At 37.1% G+C, this 17,209-nt stretch overlaps 2 protein-coding genes across 10 annotated transcripts in view; one reads left to right on the top strand and one right to left on the bottom strand.

The window, feature by feature from the left end:
- zswim7 (zinc finger, SWIM-type containing 7) overlaps positions 1-17,209 on the bottom strand; it is a 78,471-nt gene that overhangs the window by 12,599 nt on the left and 48,663 nt on the right. For 2 of the 7 annotated variants that reach the window (XR_013288650.1, XM_077547129.1), the window contains 2 exons: positions 9,905-9,949; positions 1,511-3,834 (listed from right to left, as the gene is read on the bottom strand). Coding sequence is in view for 3 of the 7 variants with exons in the window: in XM_077547129.1 (XP_077403255.1) it covers positions 3,789-3,834; positions 9,905-9,949 (91 nt within the window). In the remaining 4 variants the exon portion in view is untranslated. Of the gene's footprint in view, positions 1-1,510; positions 3,835-4,467; positions 4,882-9,904; positions 9,950-14,718; positions 14,854-17,209 lie in introns of those variants that run through there. The other 5 variants (XR_013288651.1, XM_077547127.1, XR_013288652.1 and 2 more) reach the window with 3 other exon arrangements.
- specc1 (sperm antigen with calponin homology and coiled-coil domains 1) overlaps positions 1-17,209 on the top strand; it is a 52,306-nt gene that overhangs the window by 7,508 nt on the left and 27,589 nt on the right. For 2 of the 3 annotated variants that reach the window (XM_077547118.1, XM_077547120.1), the window contains exons 2-3: positions 6,173-6,358; positions 6,480-6,615. In XM_077547118.1, coding sequence (XP_077403244.1) covers positions 6,194-6,358; positions 6,480-6,615 — 301 coding nt within the window. In that variant the 5' untranslated portion in view covers positions 6,173-6,193. Of the gene's footprint in view, positions 1-6,172; positions 6,359-6,479; positions 6,616-10,779; positions 11,404-17,209 lie in introns of those variants that run through there. The other variant, XM_077547119.1, reaches the window with a different exon arrangement.

Raw genomic sequence — 17,209 nt, 5'->3', positions numbered from 1 at the left:
GGGTGTGGTCAGACCAAATTTAGTTTCTTGCCACAATCTAAGGCCCGTTTCATTCCTCGCCAAAGCACAGTTTGCATTCTACCCACATGCTTACAGCCTTGGCATACCATAGGATGTGGGATCTAAATTACACCAGAATGGAAGAGCGTAAAAGTCAGACCACTCCAGAGTAAACCCCCCACCCCCCACCCCCCGAAAATCCTTAACAATAATATGGTCTATGCAGTCCCACTAGTCTAAATTCTGTATTTTGGTTAATATTACATTAGTGGATTACGAGTTAAGCAGCAAAATCCAGCAGTTTTTATCAGTATCAGAAGGCGGCCATTTTGCCACTTGCTGTCGAGTGAAAATGACATCACAGTTGTTTAGGTCTCAGGTAACAACCAATCACAGCTCAGCTTCATAATACAGGTGAGCTGTGATTGTTCATTGCCTGAGCCCTGAGCAACTGTGATGTCATCGTCAGTCGACAGCTTGTGGCAAAATGGCCGCCCCCTGAGCTGGATTAAAAACGGCTGCATTTTGCTGCATACCTCATATTCCACAAATGTATTATTAATCAGAATGTCGTGTTTAGACTAGTGAGGTCACATTTTATTGTCGAGCAATGTTTAACGAAGCACTGGCGTTCCTGATACTATGCATCTCAAACATTACTCAAACATATCTCAAACATTTGCACATTTTTGGAAATAACACTGATAAATGGAAAATATTATATTAAAATATTTGTTCAGACTTGTATAATGGGCTAAACTATAAGCAGGGTTAAAACCCCAGAAAGTAAAAACCCTGCTACATTACATGCGATGTATCCGGTTGCGCCACTTTTTTTTTTTGTATATATATATATTTTTTTTAAATAAATTTTATTGAAAGCATCTCAAATGTTCTCCAATTTCCATACTGTAAATGAATAGGATCGTATGCCGAGAAATGTTTCTTGAGAGGAGTAATATGGCGGCCTGGCGGCTTCAAAAGTCTTGGCTATCCAGTAATATATTCAGATCAGTGGTTCTTCATCTTTGCTGATTCTTCTTCTACGCTTTCCGTTAACTCCCTGTGGCTGCGCTACAGCGCCACTCCAGACTTGGCATATACATTGCAGCCGTTAAACGTCCTCAGCGTCTTTTTTTTGGGCACTCGCATGTCTTGAAACGTTTCTGCCTGTACAAGATTTTTTCGAGGAACGAAGCCGGCTTCGCTTCCAGCGCTTTTGTCACTTCCTTTCACAGTGTATGCTTCCTCTTCCTACCTTTGTATTGCATTAAGAACCAAAAAATTCATACAGTGAAATATTTTTTGGAGTCAGTTGTGGTTAAGGTCAAGTGCTTTGAAGGTCATAGGACATACAAAAAAAAATATATATATATATATATATATATATATGTATATGTATATATATATATATATATATATATATATATATATATATATATATATATATATATATATATATATATATATATATATATATATATGTGTGTGTATATGTATATATATTAACTCTTTGACTGACAGACGTTTTCAGAAAAGGGATGCCGTGGGTGCCAGCCGATTTAAGCATTTTTGACTGATCTTTCAAGGTCCACAGAAAATTATGTGTTTGGACTATGGAAACACACATACTACCAAATGAAAGATTGGACTCTCATCTTTCATCAGAAAAAAAAGTTTGTTTCTACCTTATTCCGTTTTTCAGTAATCAACTATAGAAAATGGTTAGTTTCACCTCTGTTTTGGAAAAAAACGTCTTTTAACGTCTTTGGCACTCCTCCATAGGATTTTACTAAACGTTATTTAACGTTTTTGGCAGTCAAAGAGTTAAAAAGACAGAAAAAAAAATTTTATTATTATTTTTTTAATTTATTTGTTTTTAAAAAAAAGGAGAGCAATGATGATGTCAAATCGAATGAACAATACTGAGCTCTCCTGAAAAAAATAAAATAAAATGAAGGTCATAGTTGTCATCGTCCTGCAAAATTGGAAAGAGCTTCAAGTCATTTTACATAATAAGTTGCAAACATGTAAGGCCCAATTCCGCCGGTGCGTTGTGCATGTCTGAGGCAGAACGGCGTTCTCAGATGAGTCACTGAACTGGAATAGTCTTTGTTTTCCATTCATATTTAACAGTGGCTATGAAAACATTGACATCTGAGGCTTATGTCACATTTGTTTAGTTACGTCATCCTTGCGAAAGTTATTACCAGTTGGCAAAAAAGACCAGCACGGATGAAGAGAAGATGGCGATGATGCTGATTGATTGATTGATTGATTGATTGATTTATTATTATTTTTTTATTTACCTTGCCTCAAGCTATTTCACTGATTATAGCTTCTGTCCTTAAAAAGAGAGCTGTTGTGTGCTCAGGGCTATCAGTACGCAAGACGGAGAACACAAATGAAAACTGGTTTGTAAATTATGATGATTTATGATTAATGTAAGAGGGTGTGAGATCCTGTCAGCACGTCAACCTCCTCTTGTATTGAATCTTCTGTAGTGAGTGACATGTTAAGTGTTTGAATGCTGAGCTTCCTTCTGTGATTATAATACACCGCCCCGTCCTGTCTGCAAAGAATCCACACTGCTCGGATCAGATGTGGAAGATTGTTTCATCCACACCCAAGAAGATAAGTGCTCTCGCTTGCTCTTGTCTCATCTTTTCCCTTCAGTTCAGCAGCAGCTATTTAGCCTCATTTAGAGGCTGCATAGGGCGTATGACAGCAAATAATGTGCATACTGTGTATACTATATCATGCTTATTTTTGTGGTACAGTTCAGAAGCAATGATCATTGTTCATTGTGTTGTATCAGATTTACTGTATTATACTGTATTTAGATTAATATATTGACTTCACAGAGATCGTCTTCTAATACTGAAGCTGAGCTCTAGGCTAACCTCAGGTTGTGTCTGAGACATCTGGGTCGTTAACTAGGCCACCATAAAGTAAGTGGGACGCAGTTTTGGCTCCAGAGTTGGCAGAGTTCTACTAAGGAAATATTTCAGATTTCTCCCCCCCCGAAAAATGTCTTATGAGCCTACCGAAGCTTATTGCATTCACTTGGAAACAAAAAAAAAACAACTCCTGTTTTGTCCTAATTTATTTGGGGAGCTTTGTTTTTTTTAGTCTTTTTATTTTTTTATTTTCTGTTTTTCTGAATATTTGTTTCTGTTTTACTCGATTTTTTTTTCTGTCAAAAAATATTCCGAAAAATTAATTATTCAGAATAACAGGGAAAAAAAGTATTTTAAAAAACAGGAAAAATATGTATTTTAAAAAAAAAAATGGGGGGGAAAATTATTCAGAAAAACAGAGCTGGTGTTCTGTTTTTCGGAGTAATTTTTTTTTAACCTCTGAACTCCAAGTGACTTGTTGCAGACTCGCTAAGAGCGGAATCGGACACTTTCCCGCATACCTCCATATGCAGTAAGATGGTCATTTTTACTTAATGGCTCTCAATAAAGGAATGAATGTGTATACTTTATTGTGGTTTGTTGTCTAATCTCTGAGGGAAACCCCCTTTTAAAAAAAATATTCAGAAAAACAGAAAAATAATTATTCAGAAAAACTGAGGAAAATATATATTTTTTAAAACAGAAAAAAAAATACTCAAAAAAGCAAATCTCCCCCCAAAAATTAGTCAGAAAAACAGGACTTAATTTTTTTCCAAGTGAATGCAATACACTTCCGTATGAGCCATTTTCTTTTCTTTATAAATCGAATCCTTAATATTTGAAAACATAAATGGACCGGACAGGTGTTCCCAACATTAAGGCCTAATCTCATGTTGATGTTGAGAAGACGCTCCATGTAGTCGTGGCAGCCATTCTGAAGAGAAGAAGAAGAGAAGCCATCACATTGTTCAACTGTCTTTGAACGACACATAGACCATGCAAGGAGACGGGATCACGGGATGTTGCCTGCAGACGACTTCTAGTCATATGATGGTGATGTTGTCATGGCAAAGAGTACAATCTTAATCAAATCAGAGACGTGCTAGCGCACGCAAACATATTGCATTACATTTGAAAATAGATTAAATGTACTCTAAAAGGAAAGGTTTTGTGGATTTTCTTTCCATCAACCGTTGTGTAATGCTTCCACCTTTTCAGTAAAATTACATATATGTAGCCTGGAATAGTTGAGAGAAGAGGAAGAAGCTATTTTTGGTAGAAGTCCACTGGAAGGATGACGAGCTCGTCTTCCTACGAAGACTTTACCCCCCCCCCCCCCCAAAAAAAAAATCCAAGTTTTGCAATTCTCAGAAGTAGGAAATGGTTTAGTTTACTAACGTGAACTGTGATATATTAGCATTATTATCATATTTACCATCTATGAAAGTAGTAGTTGTCACAAATATAGGAGAAAGAATTTGGCAATCATTTTTGACCTACAAAAAGGATGAGGGCGTTTTTATTTGACTGGGAGATGGGAAATCAATCCAAGATGCTGAGAATGAAGTACATTTTCGTGGTCATACCTTTATTTTGGGGTGGTTTTGTCGCTGATTACAATATCTAATTTGAGAAAAACCGTTAGGGTTGTTCATTTTATATATTCAAAACGTGTTGCAACCCTTTATTTTTTTTTTTAGCAATAATTAATAACTGTGCTAATCATGGTCATTTAAATTGTTAAGAGAAAAAAAGCTTGTGGTTTCATATCCTCGGAGCTAGAGGAAAGGTCAAGTCACTGCTGCCCTGATCAATGACACGGGCCATCCCCCCTGGGTATATACAACTATGAACCACGCTTATTCTCCTCTGTGAAGTGCACGCCCACTTCCTTCCATTTCCCCACATCTACTCTGCACAGCTGACTCTTCCTTTGTAGACACTGTAGGCCAACCTCACAGTCACAGGCTGTGACCACATCCTGTCGGAGTAGGAAAATAGGGCTACTCTGGCAGCCACTCGCTTTTGTTCAAAATCCAAATCAAATAAATAATTGTGTAACTGCGGTTCGCTGCGTACTTGTCAGGTGAAAGCAGTTAATGTTTTGCCGCTGCCAGCGTTTTGTAGGAACTTCAAACGGGAAAGTATTTACTTAAGTGCCCCAAGGCTACTCTTGCATGGATGTTTTTTTTTTTGTCAGAGGAAGTGCATACTCGCTTTGCTGTCTTTACAATTTTACCACGGTGTGATATTTGCAGGAAAAGGCATTGTATTGCTCAAACTATATACTTAAGTCAGTATCACAGTGGTACTTGAGACAGTAAGTAAGAAGTTACACAAAAAGCTCAAAAAGTTATTATTTTTTTTATTTGATTGATTTTAAGATGTCAGCATTTGCACATAATTTAATGTTGTTTTTAAAATAAATAAATAAATCAGTTTTCATGTTCAAGCAGTTACTCAGTACTTGAGTATTCTTTTCACCAAACACTTTTTTACTTGTACTTGTGATTTTTTTTATTATGACTACTTTTTACTTTTACTTGAGTAAAATTATTTTGAAGTAATACTACTCTTACTTGAGTACAATTTTTGGCTACTCTATCCACAGCTGGTTGTGTTATAGGGTTTTGACTACCCTAAAAATCTTGTGAAGTCATAAACTATTTGCTTTATAGTAAGCAGTTCGGGTAGAAGTAAAAATAATAATAATAAAGCATTGTACTATATAGACAATATGCAATTGCTTGATTGTCTTAGTTTAGTGTGCTAGAATCTAGATAAATTAAGGTAAAAAAAAAAAAGATTCAAAGTGGCCCTTGCATCTTATTTTTTTCAGAGGAATAAGTTTGGACACCCATGACTTGGGTAATAAAATTCTCTCTTAGTGTCAGTGTTTTGCTCAATTTGGCTCTATACTGCCCCACAGAGGACAGAGGCTAGAACTTCAGCTCTGGTAAGAAGGGATTCTCAAAGTTTGGGATTTCAGGAAGGCCACAGGGGAGGGGAGAAATGTTTCCACTGCCAATTAAATTTAACTACCATGTGATGGTCTTGTTTTAGCTTTCAACCTCATCATTAATGACATGTTTAACAGAAAGGAACTCTCATCAAATGAATTTCAGTTCAAATAAATAATTATCCATTTTTTTCTTACTGACCTGCACCAACAACATTAACACCAACAGAGAGGAACTAGTTTATAAAAGTGCAGTCAATGTTAGTTTAATTGTCTAATTAGACAAAATATTTTTAACCCCCCCATCCCCCAGGTGTAGTCCACTATCACAGTCATGATGAAAACGGGTGCCACCAAGTTGGGGCTGCCCAAGGCGGGACTCCAGGAGCGAGCTAAGCAGGCTTCTTTAGCCCCCTCTTCATCCCCCAGCGCCACTTCTACGGCAATGAGGACTTCCAGATCGTCCAACACGCTGGCCTCAGACCAGAGACTCAGCAGGGTGAGGCCCAAACCAAAACTTGGTATTCTACTTAGAACTGAGATCTTGCTGCTCTGCTGCTGTCTTTCTCACACGCATACGGATGAGATGTTATTGGTACTAACAGCGGTTATATTTTCAGCTTAAAAGAGCCAACAGTGATGATGCTCTGACAAAGCCTGCACTGGGAGCTGCTTCCTCTGGCTTGCGCATGAAGAAGACGGTGACTACTGGAGCCATCTCAGATCTTGCTGAGGCCCGTCCCCGTAGTCTAACTGGTAAGTCATAGAATTTTAAATAATTATGAACTTCCCAGCATAATACAGTTTTGTGTGTGTTCACAGTTAGGATTTGTGTTTGTCTACAGTATCTAAAAAAAAAAAAGTGACAAGTGATTATATGTATAGTTTTTCATGGGACAACATTGGAGAAATGCTACAATTTATAGTAGTCAGTTTACAGCCCTCACTTCTTCTTTTTTTTAAAGCGGTGTAGATATTAATGTGTTGTGTTATTTTGAGGCGACAGTAAATATACTGCACATAATTCTACAACCTGTACATTGACTACTTGACTACATCATTGTTGTCCCTTGAAAAGATATTGGATATTTACAAATATGTATATTCACTTTTGTGGGATACTCTACTTGCAATTTCCTACTTCAGCCACTAGAGGGCCACACACACTAATCCTGAGGATTCGAGAGAACTGTCTTTCCATTTTCAGTGCTTGACCTTTTTCATGGTTGCTGCTGCACACGGAATTTATTTATTCCAAAATAGAGACGGGGAGCATTCATTCTGCTCCTCTCTCATGTGCTTAGCTGTGTCAACACATGATGTTTTGAATTACAAATAAGCAAATATATATATATATATATATATATATATATATATATATATATATATATATATATATATATATATATTTGTTTTTTTCCTCAGGAGAGCTCAGTATTGTTCATTCGATTTGACATCATCATTGCTCTTTTTTTTTTTTTTTTAAACAAATAAATTAAAAAAAATTAATAAATGTTTTTTTTTTTTTTTTTTTAATATATATACATATATATATATATATATATATATATATATATATTTTTTTTTTTTTTTTAAGGAAGTGATGATGTTTTTTGTCGCCATTTGCTCGGAGTTGAAACACAACACAATACGTGTTTTTTATTTTATTTATTAATTTTTATTTGTTTATTTACTTTTGCTTTTTTTTTTTTTTTTTAAGTTTCAGATCATGACACACAGGTAAATGTAACATGCAGTTTCTAAATTATGGTTTTATCTTTTAGAGAGGGGGAGGAATCCCAAACGAGCCATAAATGAAATCAAATGTTTGCGATAACTCAGGGTGGGCGCGTGAAACCTCAGTGAGCTTCTATTTTTTTTGTTTTTGTTTTTTTGTTGCCGTACTTGAATAAAGTGTAATTGAACATCCACTACAGCAGGTGGCAGTGGCACTCTCATCGTCAGAGAATGTGCAAGGAGCATTAGTCCCTCTGCAGAGGTGTACAGTAATTAGAACAATTTTATCGACAAATTATACTGTTTATAGTCACGGCGGAGAGTTAGGGGGCGCGAAATATTGTCTTCTTCCTGGGGCCGGCGTGACTAAAAACAATTGAGATGCACTAGGGATTAGTCTTTCGCATCGCTTTGGTGGAATTATGGTTATGAAACATAATCCACTGAAGATGACATGCCAGTTGCTCCGGGCTCAGGCAACGACCAATCACAGCTCACCTGAGCAACATTGATGTCATCTTCAGTCGACAGCAAGTGGCAAAATGGCCGCCCCCTGAGATGGATAAAATTGGTTGGATTTTGCTGCTTAACTCAAATTCCACTATTGCAATATTAACCAAAATATCATATTTATACTGCATAGAATATATTATTGTCAAAAAAATATATATTGGGGTTGACTTCCGCTTTAATTAATCAACGTTAATACGCTTTTTTCTTCCCTTTTTTTCTACATTAGGATAGGTTAAAAAAAAAACATTTTATTCAAGATTTATATTTTTCATATGAATATGGAAAATGCTCATTAGCCTACAGTTCTTCACAACATTAATTTGGAACACTCATTTCATCCACAAAGCGGATTCTAAGCTCTAGTGCAGTTCTTCCTCTAGGGGCTATTTTGCTGAGGTAAATTGGGTTGAGACTTCAAACAAGATGAAAAACCACAAGCAAGTAAAGCTTGCTTGCACTTCTAAAAAAAAAAAAAAAAAAAAAAAAAAAAAAAAAAAAAAAAAAAGTAAAAGAAACTGAATCTTTGCTAATTATAAAAAGGTTATTTTGCACCGCTATTTTCTTACTCAAGTGAGAAGTGTGCATTATAAATTCATCATTCCTCAGATACTCACATTGGCCTAGTTTTGTGAACCAAATTCTGGTAAGCAGTCATCATCAAGGGAACGAATCTCACTAAATAATTCTTTGTCATAAAGAAAACGTGAGGTGTAACGTAAAGAATATTGTTGTTGCTCTTGGGCAAAATTGTGTCCTTTTTTTTTTTTTTTTTTAGAAATGAAGGTTTTGTTTTATGTGCTTTCCCCTTCAAGTATATTGTTGTAGATGAAGTCTACACTTAAGATGGCATGTTTTCACCACTAACAAGTAGTAACTTAAACACCCAATAATAATAATGAATAAGCTTATAAGGTAACCAAGCACGCAACAAGATTTCCAATCTGTTATTTTTCTTAATGGGTTCAGACTTGGCACTTTACCAATTCTACCATGCAGTCAGACAATAGGTTTTTGGATGACTTATTTAAAATGCCTCCTCAATAATTCAGGCATGCTTTCATTGGAGGAGGAGTCCCTGTGGAGTGTGCCAGGGAAGGAAGAGAAGGACATAGACTGTCCCGCTCTCTAAATAACAAGCCTGGCGAGTGGCGAGGGCACAATTACATTGAAAAACATTTTAATATGCAGTTTCTCCTTTCATATCGCTGGTGCTGAGCCGTCATAAGTCACAATTTGGCAAATATCATATTTTTTTTTTTCGAAATTCTACAGTTTTGGTCTTATACAATATTTGAGTTAGAAAGGCCAAAACGCATATCCTGACTTTTAAATGCAGTATAAATAAAGACGAATAGAGGGACAAACGGACAAAGTGATTCAGGAATAATATTGACCTGGAGTGTATTTAGTTCGATTTGATGAACTAAATCTGAGCTACCAGACTCTGTCCGAGGGCACTATATGTTTCTTGTGACTCTCCTATCTGTCGGATGAATTAATCACATACGCCCCAGTCCTCTGGGATGACTCAGGCTGCAGACGCACTCAGCCATGACCGACACACACTGACACAAGCACTAAAAATATATTAATTAAAGATAGTAAAAAAAATATACTGGGTGGTCGTTTCTCCACTACTGCTCTACTTTGTACGGACTGTCCCCCTGTTTATTATGCATACATGTGGAATTTTTATGCCTCGTCTTCATGACAAAGAAGCTCTTTAAATATCACTCAGTAGACACTTGTGACACTCAAGTCCATGGAGAGGCATGGCAGATAGGGAATGTCTTACCGCAAATCTTGAGAGAGGTCTGTTGTGCCAGCAGAGATGGAGGTCCTGTGGCGAGGAGAACATTCTTAGCAGGATTAGGGATACGTTTGTTTACCAAGGTCAATGTGCTGATGTAAGTGGAGGCGAAAGCAGCATGCTAATTTAGAGGGGAAGTCAACCCAAACTAAATTTCTTGACAATATGTTCTACGCAGTCCCACTAGCAATCAATATCAGAAGGCGGCCATTTTGCCGCTTGCTGTCGAGTGAAAATGACATCACAGTTGTTCAGGTCTCAGGTAACAACCAATCACAGCTCAGCTTCAGAAAACAGGTCATCCGTGATTGGTTGTTGTCTGAGCCCTGAGCAAACTGTAATGTCATCTTCAGGCAAGTGGCAAAATGGCCGCCTCCTGAGATGGATATAAATGGCTGGATTTTGGCTGCATAACTCATATTCCACAAATGTAATATTTATCAAAATGTCATATTTAGACTTGTGAGGTCACGTATAACATATAATTTTTTTAAAGTTGACTTCCCCTTTAAGAGAGGCAGATGGAAATCCGACTTTATGTAACATTCAGAAGACTTAGGAATAGGCTTGGAAAGCAGTAGTGAGGTTGACTGTCCGTGCGGATGTGGGCAGGAAAAGTCTAAGCGCGACCACAGTATTTTATAATTCAAATCCACATGAACCAAAAATAAAACTTCCACTTAAAAGGGAAAAGAGATGGAGGGAGAGAGAGAGGGAGAGAGAGAGGGAGAGAGGGGGAGAAAGAGAGGGAGAGAGAGAGGGGGAGGAGAGAGAAAGAGAGAATGGAGAGAATGAGGGAGAATCGTGAGAGAGAATGGAGAGAACGAGGGAGAGTCGAGAGAGAGAGAGAGAGAGAGGAAGGGAGAGGCAACGAGGGAGAGCGGGAGGGAGAGACAGCGAGGGAGAATAGTGTGAGAGAGATAGGGAGAGAGAGAGAGGAAGAATCTAGAGAGAGAGAGAGAAAAAGAGAGAGAGCGGAAGAGAGAGAGCGGAAGAGAGAGAAAGAAAGAAAGAAAGAGCGAGACAACGCGCGCACCTCCCGATCCAGTTGTTCTCGCAGCAATAACGATGTGCATATGACGCTGCCTGCATGCCCGCCTGCCAGCACAGCATACTGTCACCGTTGCGGAAGGATCGCCACTCGCTGTCAGGACACGTCGCCTGCCTCAGCAACACATGCGCATTCACACAAACACGCTCACACTGTCCCGGGAAGGATCGCCCCAAAAAAAAAAAAAAGATCCATAGTGGGGGAAGAAGAATTTGATGTTTCTCCTTCGCTGTGACGTGAGCGGCGGTGATGGCGGATGCTGAACAAATGCGACCACGCTGACACCCCCCCCCCTCTCTCCACCCCCACACTCGTACATCACTCCCCCGCAAGCCACAATCTGTTGGATTTGTCTTCACTGTGCGGAGTGTGGGAGGCGCAGATTGGACCAACATGGGGAACCAAGCGGGCAGACAGGAAGAAACCGACACAGGTCTGCTTCAGTCGTACCTTTTTGTCCACCGCACCTTTTAGTGCAACTACTTTGATTGAGCTGATTTATCTTGCATGTCATGTGTTACTGCATGTCTGAAAGAAGTTTTGAGTGATGATGAGTACTGGTAAAAAAAAAAATGGCCCGGAGGTCTTGAAGCCGTGAATGCTTTGTACGGGTCTTCGTGGCTGCTACAGGTCTGGTTGTGCACCTTTTGTGTAGTCCACAGAAGTAGGGCAGGAGGAGGAGTGCGCTTTGTCTGCTAGTAAGAAGCTACTTCAGGAGCTTGGAATCATCACTCTCGCATCTCTCCGCTGCCCTAAGCAGAATTTGCCAGTAACTTAAAGCTCATTATAAGTGTGAAAATAGGGTCTAAATGTGTCGACTTTGTGTCGTTTTTTTACAAATATGAAACCAACAGCAACAAAAACATAACCCACTGGCTAGATTTGGACTATATTTTAGGAGTACACAAATATACATGCAGTAGTATTTTGGTTTGAGTACATTTCTTAAAGGGGAAGGCAACCCATACATTTTCTTTACAACAATGTCTTCTATGCATCCTCACTAGTCTAAACACCCTATTCTGATTAAGAATATGAGTTTTCCGCCTGTTTTTATCCGGCTCAGGGGGCGGCCATTTTGCCACTTGCTGTCGACTGAAAATGACATCACAGGTGCTCAGGTAACCAATCATGGCTCAGCTGTTTTCTGAAGCCGTGACGTAAAGGGTTATTATAGTTTGGGAATTTTTCCTTTTAGTTAGTTTTTATTTCGTTGTGAGTTTTGTTTCTTAAATTTAGTTAGTTTTAATTAGTTTTCAGGGTGATTTTTTTTCTGTTATTAGTTTTAGTTGTTTCTTAAATGCTTCATTTCAGTTTACTTTTAGTTAGTTTCAGCATTACACTCTAAAAACAGTTGGGTCAAAAATGGACCGATCCTCTCCATGGGTCAATTTGACCCAACTTTGAGTCAAGAAATGGGTCTTTCAGCATAAAACAACTCGTAAATATTGGTCAGATCCTTTACTTGGGTCAAAAAAAAGGGTCAGTTTTGTATAAAACAACACCGATAGTTGGGTCAAATTGACCAATAAAGTAATAATAATTGGGACTGTGAGTGTAGTAAAAAAAAAAAGTAAAAAAAAATTGAGTGTAGTTAAAAAAAAAAAAAAAATTAATTAAAATAATAATAAGAATAATAAAAAAATATATATATATAAAATTACCAAAAACAAAGGACATTTTTGCTATAATTATAGTTAGTTTTGTAAACATAAATTGTAGTTTCAGTTAGTTTTCGTTTTTTAAAAATCATTTCATCATTCATTTAGTTTTTTGAATTTTAGTTTTACTTTTTTTCGTTCGTTTCAGTTAACTAAAATAACCTTGCCGTGATTGGTCGTTACCTCAGCCCCTGCGCAACCTGTGATGTCATTTTCAATCGACGGCATGTGACAAAATGGCCGCCCCCTGAGATGGATAAAACCGATTTTGCTGTTTAACTCCTATTCCGCAAATGCAATAATCAGAATGTAGCGTTTTAGATGAATGGGGGCACGTATGCGTTATTAATTGTCAGGAAAATTTGAGGGTTGACTTCTGTTTAAAGATGAGCGACAAATGCTCAGATCGAGAGTCAGCGCTTTTCTTCACGCAAACGCATAAAGTAATATTATTACTTGTATACATTAGTACTGCTATGACATATAATAACATAAAATAATATAAATAATGTCAAATATAACCAAGAGTGATTCTTTGAACTGATTATTTTTAATAATTTAAATATTGTTGATGGGGAAAATCATAACTTTGGGTGCAGGCTAATAATGAACTTGCTTGCTAATGTATTAGTGGATTGTCCACTCCAGTCCTTCCCTCTGGAGATTGTTTTGCCGACGTGACTAACCGTTTCTTCACAGAGTCTTTCTTTACACTTGTGAAAAAATATTTTGTTGACAGTGGCTGTTGTTTTCCTTGGTCAACTTGTGACCAGTGACTCTGAATTCTATTCATTCTGTGTTTAAATATGATGGACGGCGCTCTTTCTAAAAAGAGAGGAAGAGGGCTAAGCTGTGTTCTGCAGTGTTCACAACCCTGAGCCTTTCTGTCTCTCCGCTAGATTACCAACACAACACTGTGGCCCAGACTATAGACTGCGGTCCGCATGCCGTCAGCTGTTGATGAATTGACACTAAATTATAGTCCAGTAACGGTGTGTCTATATTAAGCATCCAGTGTCTTGTAGCTGGAGGAAAAAGAAAAGTTTCAAACATATTTGTCTAGCGAGATCAATTTGATTGTCCTGACTTTCTCATGGTCAAAAATGGAAATTTCACACGTCTGTGGTTTGTCCACATGAGTGACTGGGATGCTTAATAGGAGCTGTGATATTTCTAAGTATGGTGAAATTCATGTGGCTGAGTACTTCAACTTTTTGAAGGCAAAAAAGACAAATTATTGTAATCTTATATTTGCAGAGGGCTGCTGAAGACTTGATGGTTTTCACTCTTGCAAATGCCTTTGCTGTAAACGACCCCCCCCCCCTTTTTGTTAGAGAATTTTTAGTAAATAATTGCTATCTGACCTACAGTAGGTAGCAACCAAGAAATTGGAGTCATTTCATGTTGGGTCTGTTTTGTTTTTTGGTCCATTAACTCATTGACTGCCATTGACAGCTAAAGACTTTAAAAACAACAACATTTTAACTATTTCTATTAGTTTAACTTTTTTTGTTTGTTAACAAGAGTATGAAAACCTAGAATTTTTTTTGTACATGTAGAACAGATATAAAGTTTGTGATTAATCGTAAGTAATACGATTACAAATTTTAATTGCCTGATGCCCCTAATTTTAAATTTTTCTCAAAAATAAAAGAAAAAGATTATTAAAACTTAAACAAAAAAAGGTATCGTAATTAATCGCATGACTTCACTAGTTAACTCCCGATTAATCACAAATTTTATATCTGTTCTAATACAATTAAAAAAAAAAGTTTTTCATATTCTTGTTAACAAGAGTGGGAAAAAAGGTTAAACTAATAGAAATAGTTCAAATTAATTTTTGACGTCTATAGCCATCTATCTATCATCTATCTAGTCATTTAGCAAGCTAGTTATCGAGCTATCTGTCTAGTTATCTAGGTAACTATCTAGCTACCTAGCTAGCTAACTAATATAATTTATCAATTGATGACAATGAAAAGTGAAAGGAGTTACATCAATAAGTCTAGAATAATCCAAATGAGACACTACCGATATAGAATGTTAGGACGCTATCAATTCATGTGCTGGCGGGTGATAAATTCTACCTGGCATCCATTTTGCTGAGTTACATTTTATTTTCAGCCTGCATTTAGTATCTCTTGCCCACAGATGTACGCTGACGTATGTCCTCTTCCCAGAGGTCCTAACATGTTTTCCATTTTGACGTTTCCGTTGACCTCCTGTAGACACATTTATTATTAAGATATCTGGACAATACTTGGGTATGGTGAGGTCACACTGCATGGTAGTCTATTGGTGGGGCAACACAAGTAAACCATATATATTTTACATTTGGTGAGAAATTAGATTTGTTTTGTCACAACAGAGAAAATGTTTCCAATGGACAAATGTTTGTGCATAATTTTGAGTAAGTTGGGGGGGGGGGGGGGGGGTCACGTTCAAAAGGAAGCAACTCGGACCAACCTGTGAGAGCTTGAGCACTGAGGAAGTTATCACTTTTTTTTTTTTTTTTAAATATACTTTCCATTAAGTCCACATAGGCACAGCAAACAAATGGGTCTTTTTGTTCTTCTTCTTTTTAAAATTAATTTAGACTTTTTGTCCATAGGGAAATGTTAGATTTTACTGGCCATTATAAAGACTTTACATAAATCAGTGCTATGGTATGTATGCATGATGAGCATTTTCTGTCTTCGGGATCATTTAACAACAACCTTAAATTTGTCATACTTTGTTTTTCACACATTTTTAGACTTTTATTGGCAATTTTATGGATATATTATGGTAATTTTCTGCCTCTTTTCTTACTTTTTTGGGACATTTTATGCCTACTTATTAACATTTTTTTCTGCCTTTTTTTTTTTTTGCTATAAATTTTCTGAAATTTTTGGCAATGTTGTGGACATTTTTCCTCTTCCTTTTTGGACTTTTTTTTATGACACTAACATTTTTTAAATATTTATTTTTTATCTAAAACATTATTTCATTTAAATAATATTTTTATCTAAAGAAAAATTAATGTATTTTTTTTTTCTACAAATTGTTTTTAGAAATGCACAGGGAGCCGTAGGTTGCAGACCCCTGGGCTATAACAACGCATTCAACCATCCTGACTAATCTGTGTTCAGTCATTGTGTGTCATGCAGCCTCCCTCCCGAGACTCACTGGAATTTCTTGATTCCAGTCAGAGGACAGAAATGCCTGCGAGTCTCCGTGTCTGACTGATAGGTGCCTGTTGACCCATTTCCCGTTTTCTTGTCAGTCAGGAAAAGGGGAAGCCCACCATAGTTTTGGGAACAAAACAGGACACACAATGCAGCTTAGATGCATTCTTCCGTACGAGTTTGTTTGTGATGGTGAGAATGAAGGCACTTCAGGTGCCAACTGGCAGCCACTTAACCGCCTGCACTCATTAATTCACTCATTAATTCAAATCCCAGTAACACACAATGAATCAGCCTTGTATTTAAAAAAACAGCGCTTTTCTCTGATTTTAGGTAATTTCGTGGAAAAATCAGTTTCACAAATGCTAAAGTAAACGTTACGGTTGTCGTACCTTTGTCTCAACTTTTTACACATCACAGGTGGAAGTGGTTTCCAACCAAACACATATTTAGCATTGTGCCCTTTGCTATGATTGGCAGGTGGCTCGCAGTCACATATCCATTTCAGTTGTGAGCCATTTAGAGACTGGTGTCACTTCAAACAAGCTGGGGTGACATCATGGTTAACTCATTCACTGCCATCGACGGCTATAGACGTCCAAAATTCATTTGAACTATTTCTATTAGTTACACATTTTTTTCCCCCATTTTTGTTAACGAGAGTATGAAAGCCTAGAATTTTTGGGTACATTTAGAACAGATATAAAAAAAATTGTGATTAATCGTGAGTTAACTAGTGAAGTCATGCGATTAATTACGATTACAAATTTTAATCACCTGATGCCACTCATTTAATTTTTAATAATCTTTCTATTTTTATTTTTTTTATAATCTTTTTTTTTTTTTTTTTTTTAAGAAAAGATTATTAAAATTAGGGGCGTCAGGCCATTACAATTTTTAATCGTAATTAATCGCATGACTCACGATTAATCACAAATTGTATGTCTGTTCTAAATGTACAAAAAAATTCTAGGCTTTCATTCTCTTGTTAACAAAAATGGGAGGAAAAAAAAGTGTAACTAATAGAAATAGTTCAAATTAGTTTTTGACGTCTGTAGCCGTCAACGGCAGTGAATGAGTTAAAGAGGTGGGCGATACAAAGATGAGGGAAAAATAAAAGTCATGTCCTTTTGCACCGCACAGATATGAGAATTCATCCTAACCACATCAGACTCGCCTTTCTTTTACTCAAGGACCTTTTTGTTTGTGTAGAAGGACAAAATGTCAAGTGGCCAACGCAAGCTGATTTTCTTATTTTGTCGAATTTATCAGTGATGATGTGTACGTTTACATGCTATGTTTTCAAATCTGTGATGTATATTTTATATGCTCAGTGACAGCGTTGTGAGTTGTCCTCATTCTATCAATCATGGATTCAAGCTGTCTTAGATGCAGTTAGCCGAAATGTGAG

This window comes from Vanacampus margaritifer, chromosome 16 (assembly GCF_051991255.1).
Source record: "Vanacampus margaritifer isolate UIUO_Vmar chromosome 16, RoL_Vmar_1.0, whole genome shotgun sequence".
In the NCBI taxonomy this organism is placed as follows: Eukaryota; Metazoa; Chordata; class Actinopteri; order Syngnathiformes; family Syngnathidae; genus Vanacampus; species Vanacampus margaritifer.
Note: the sequence above shows the minus strand (reverse complement) of the source record. Positions and strands in the feature narration are given on the sequence as shown.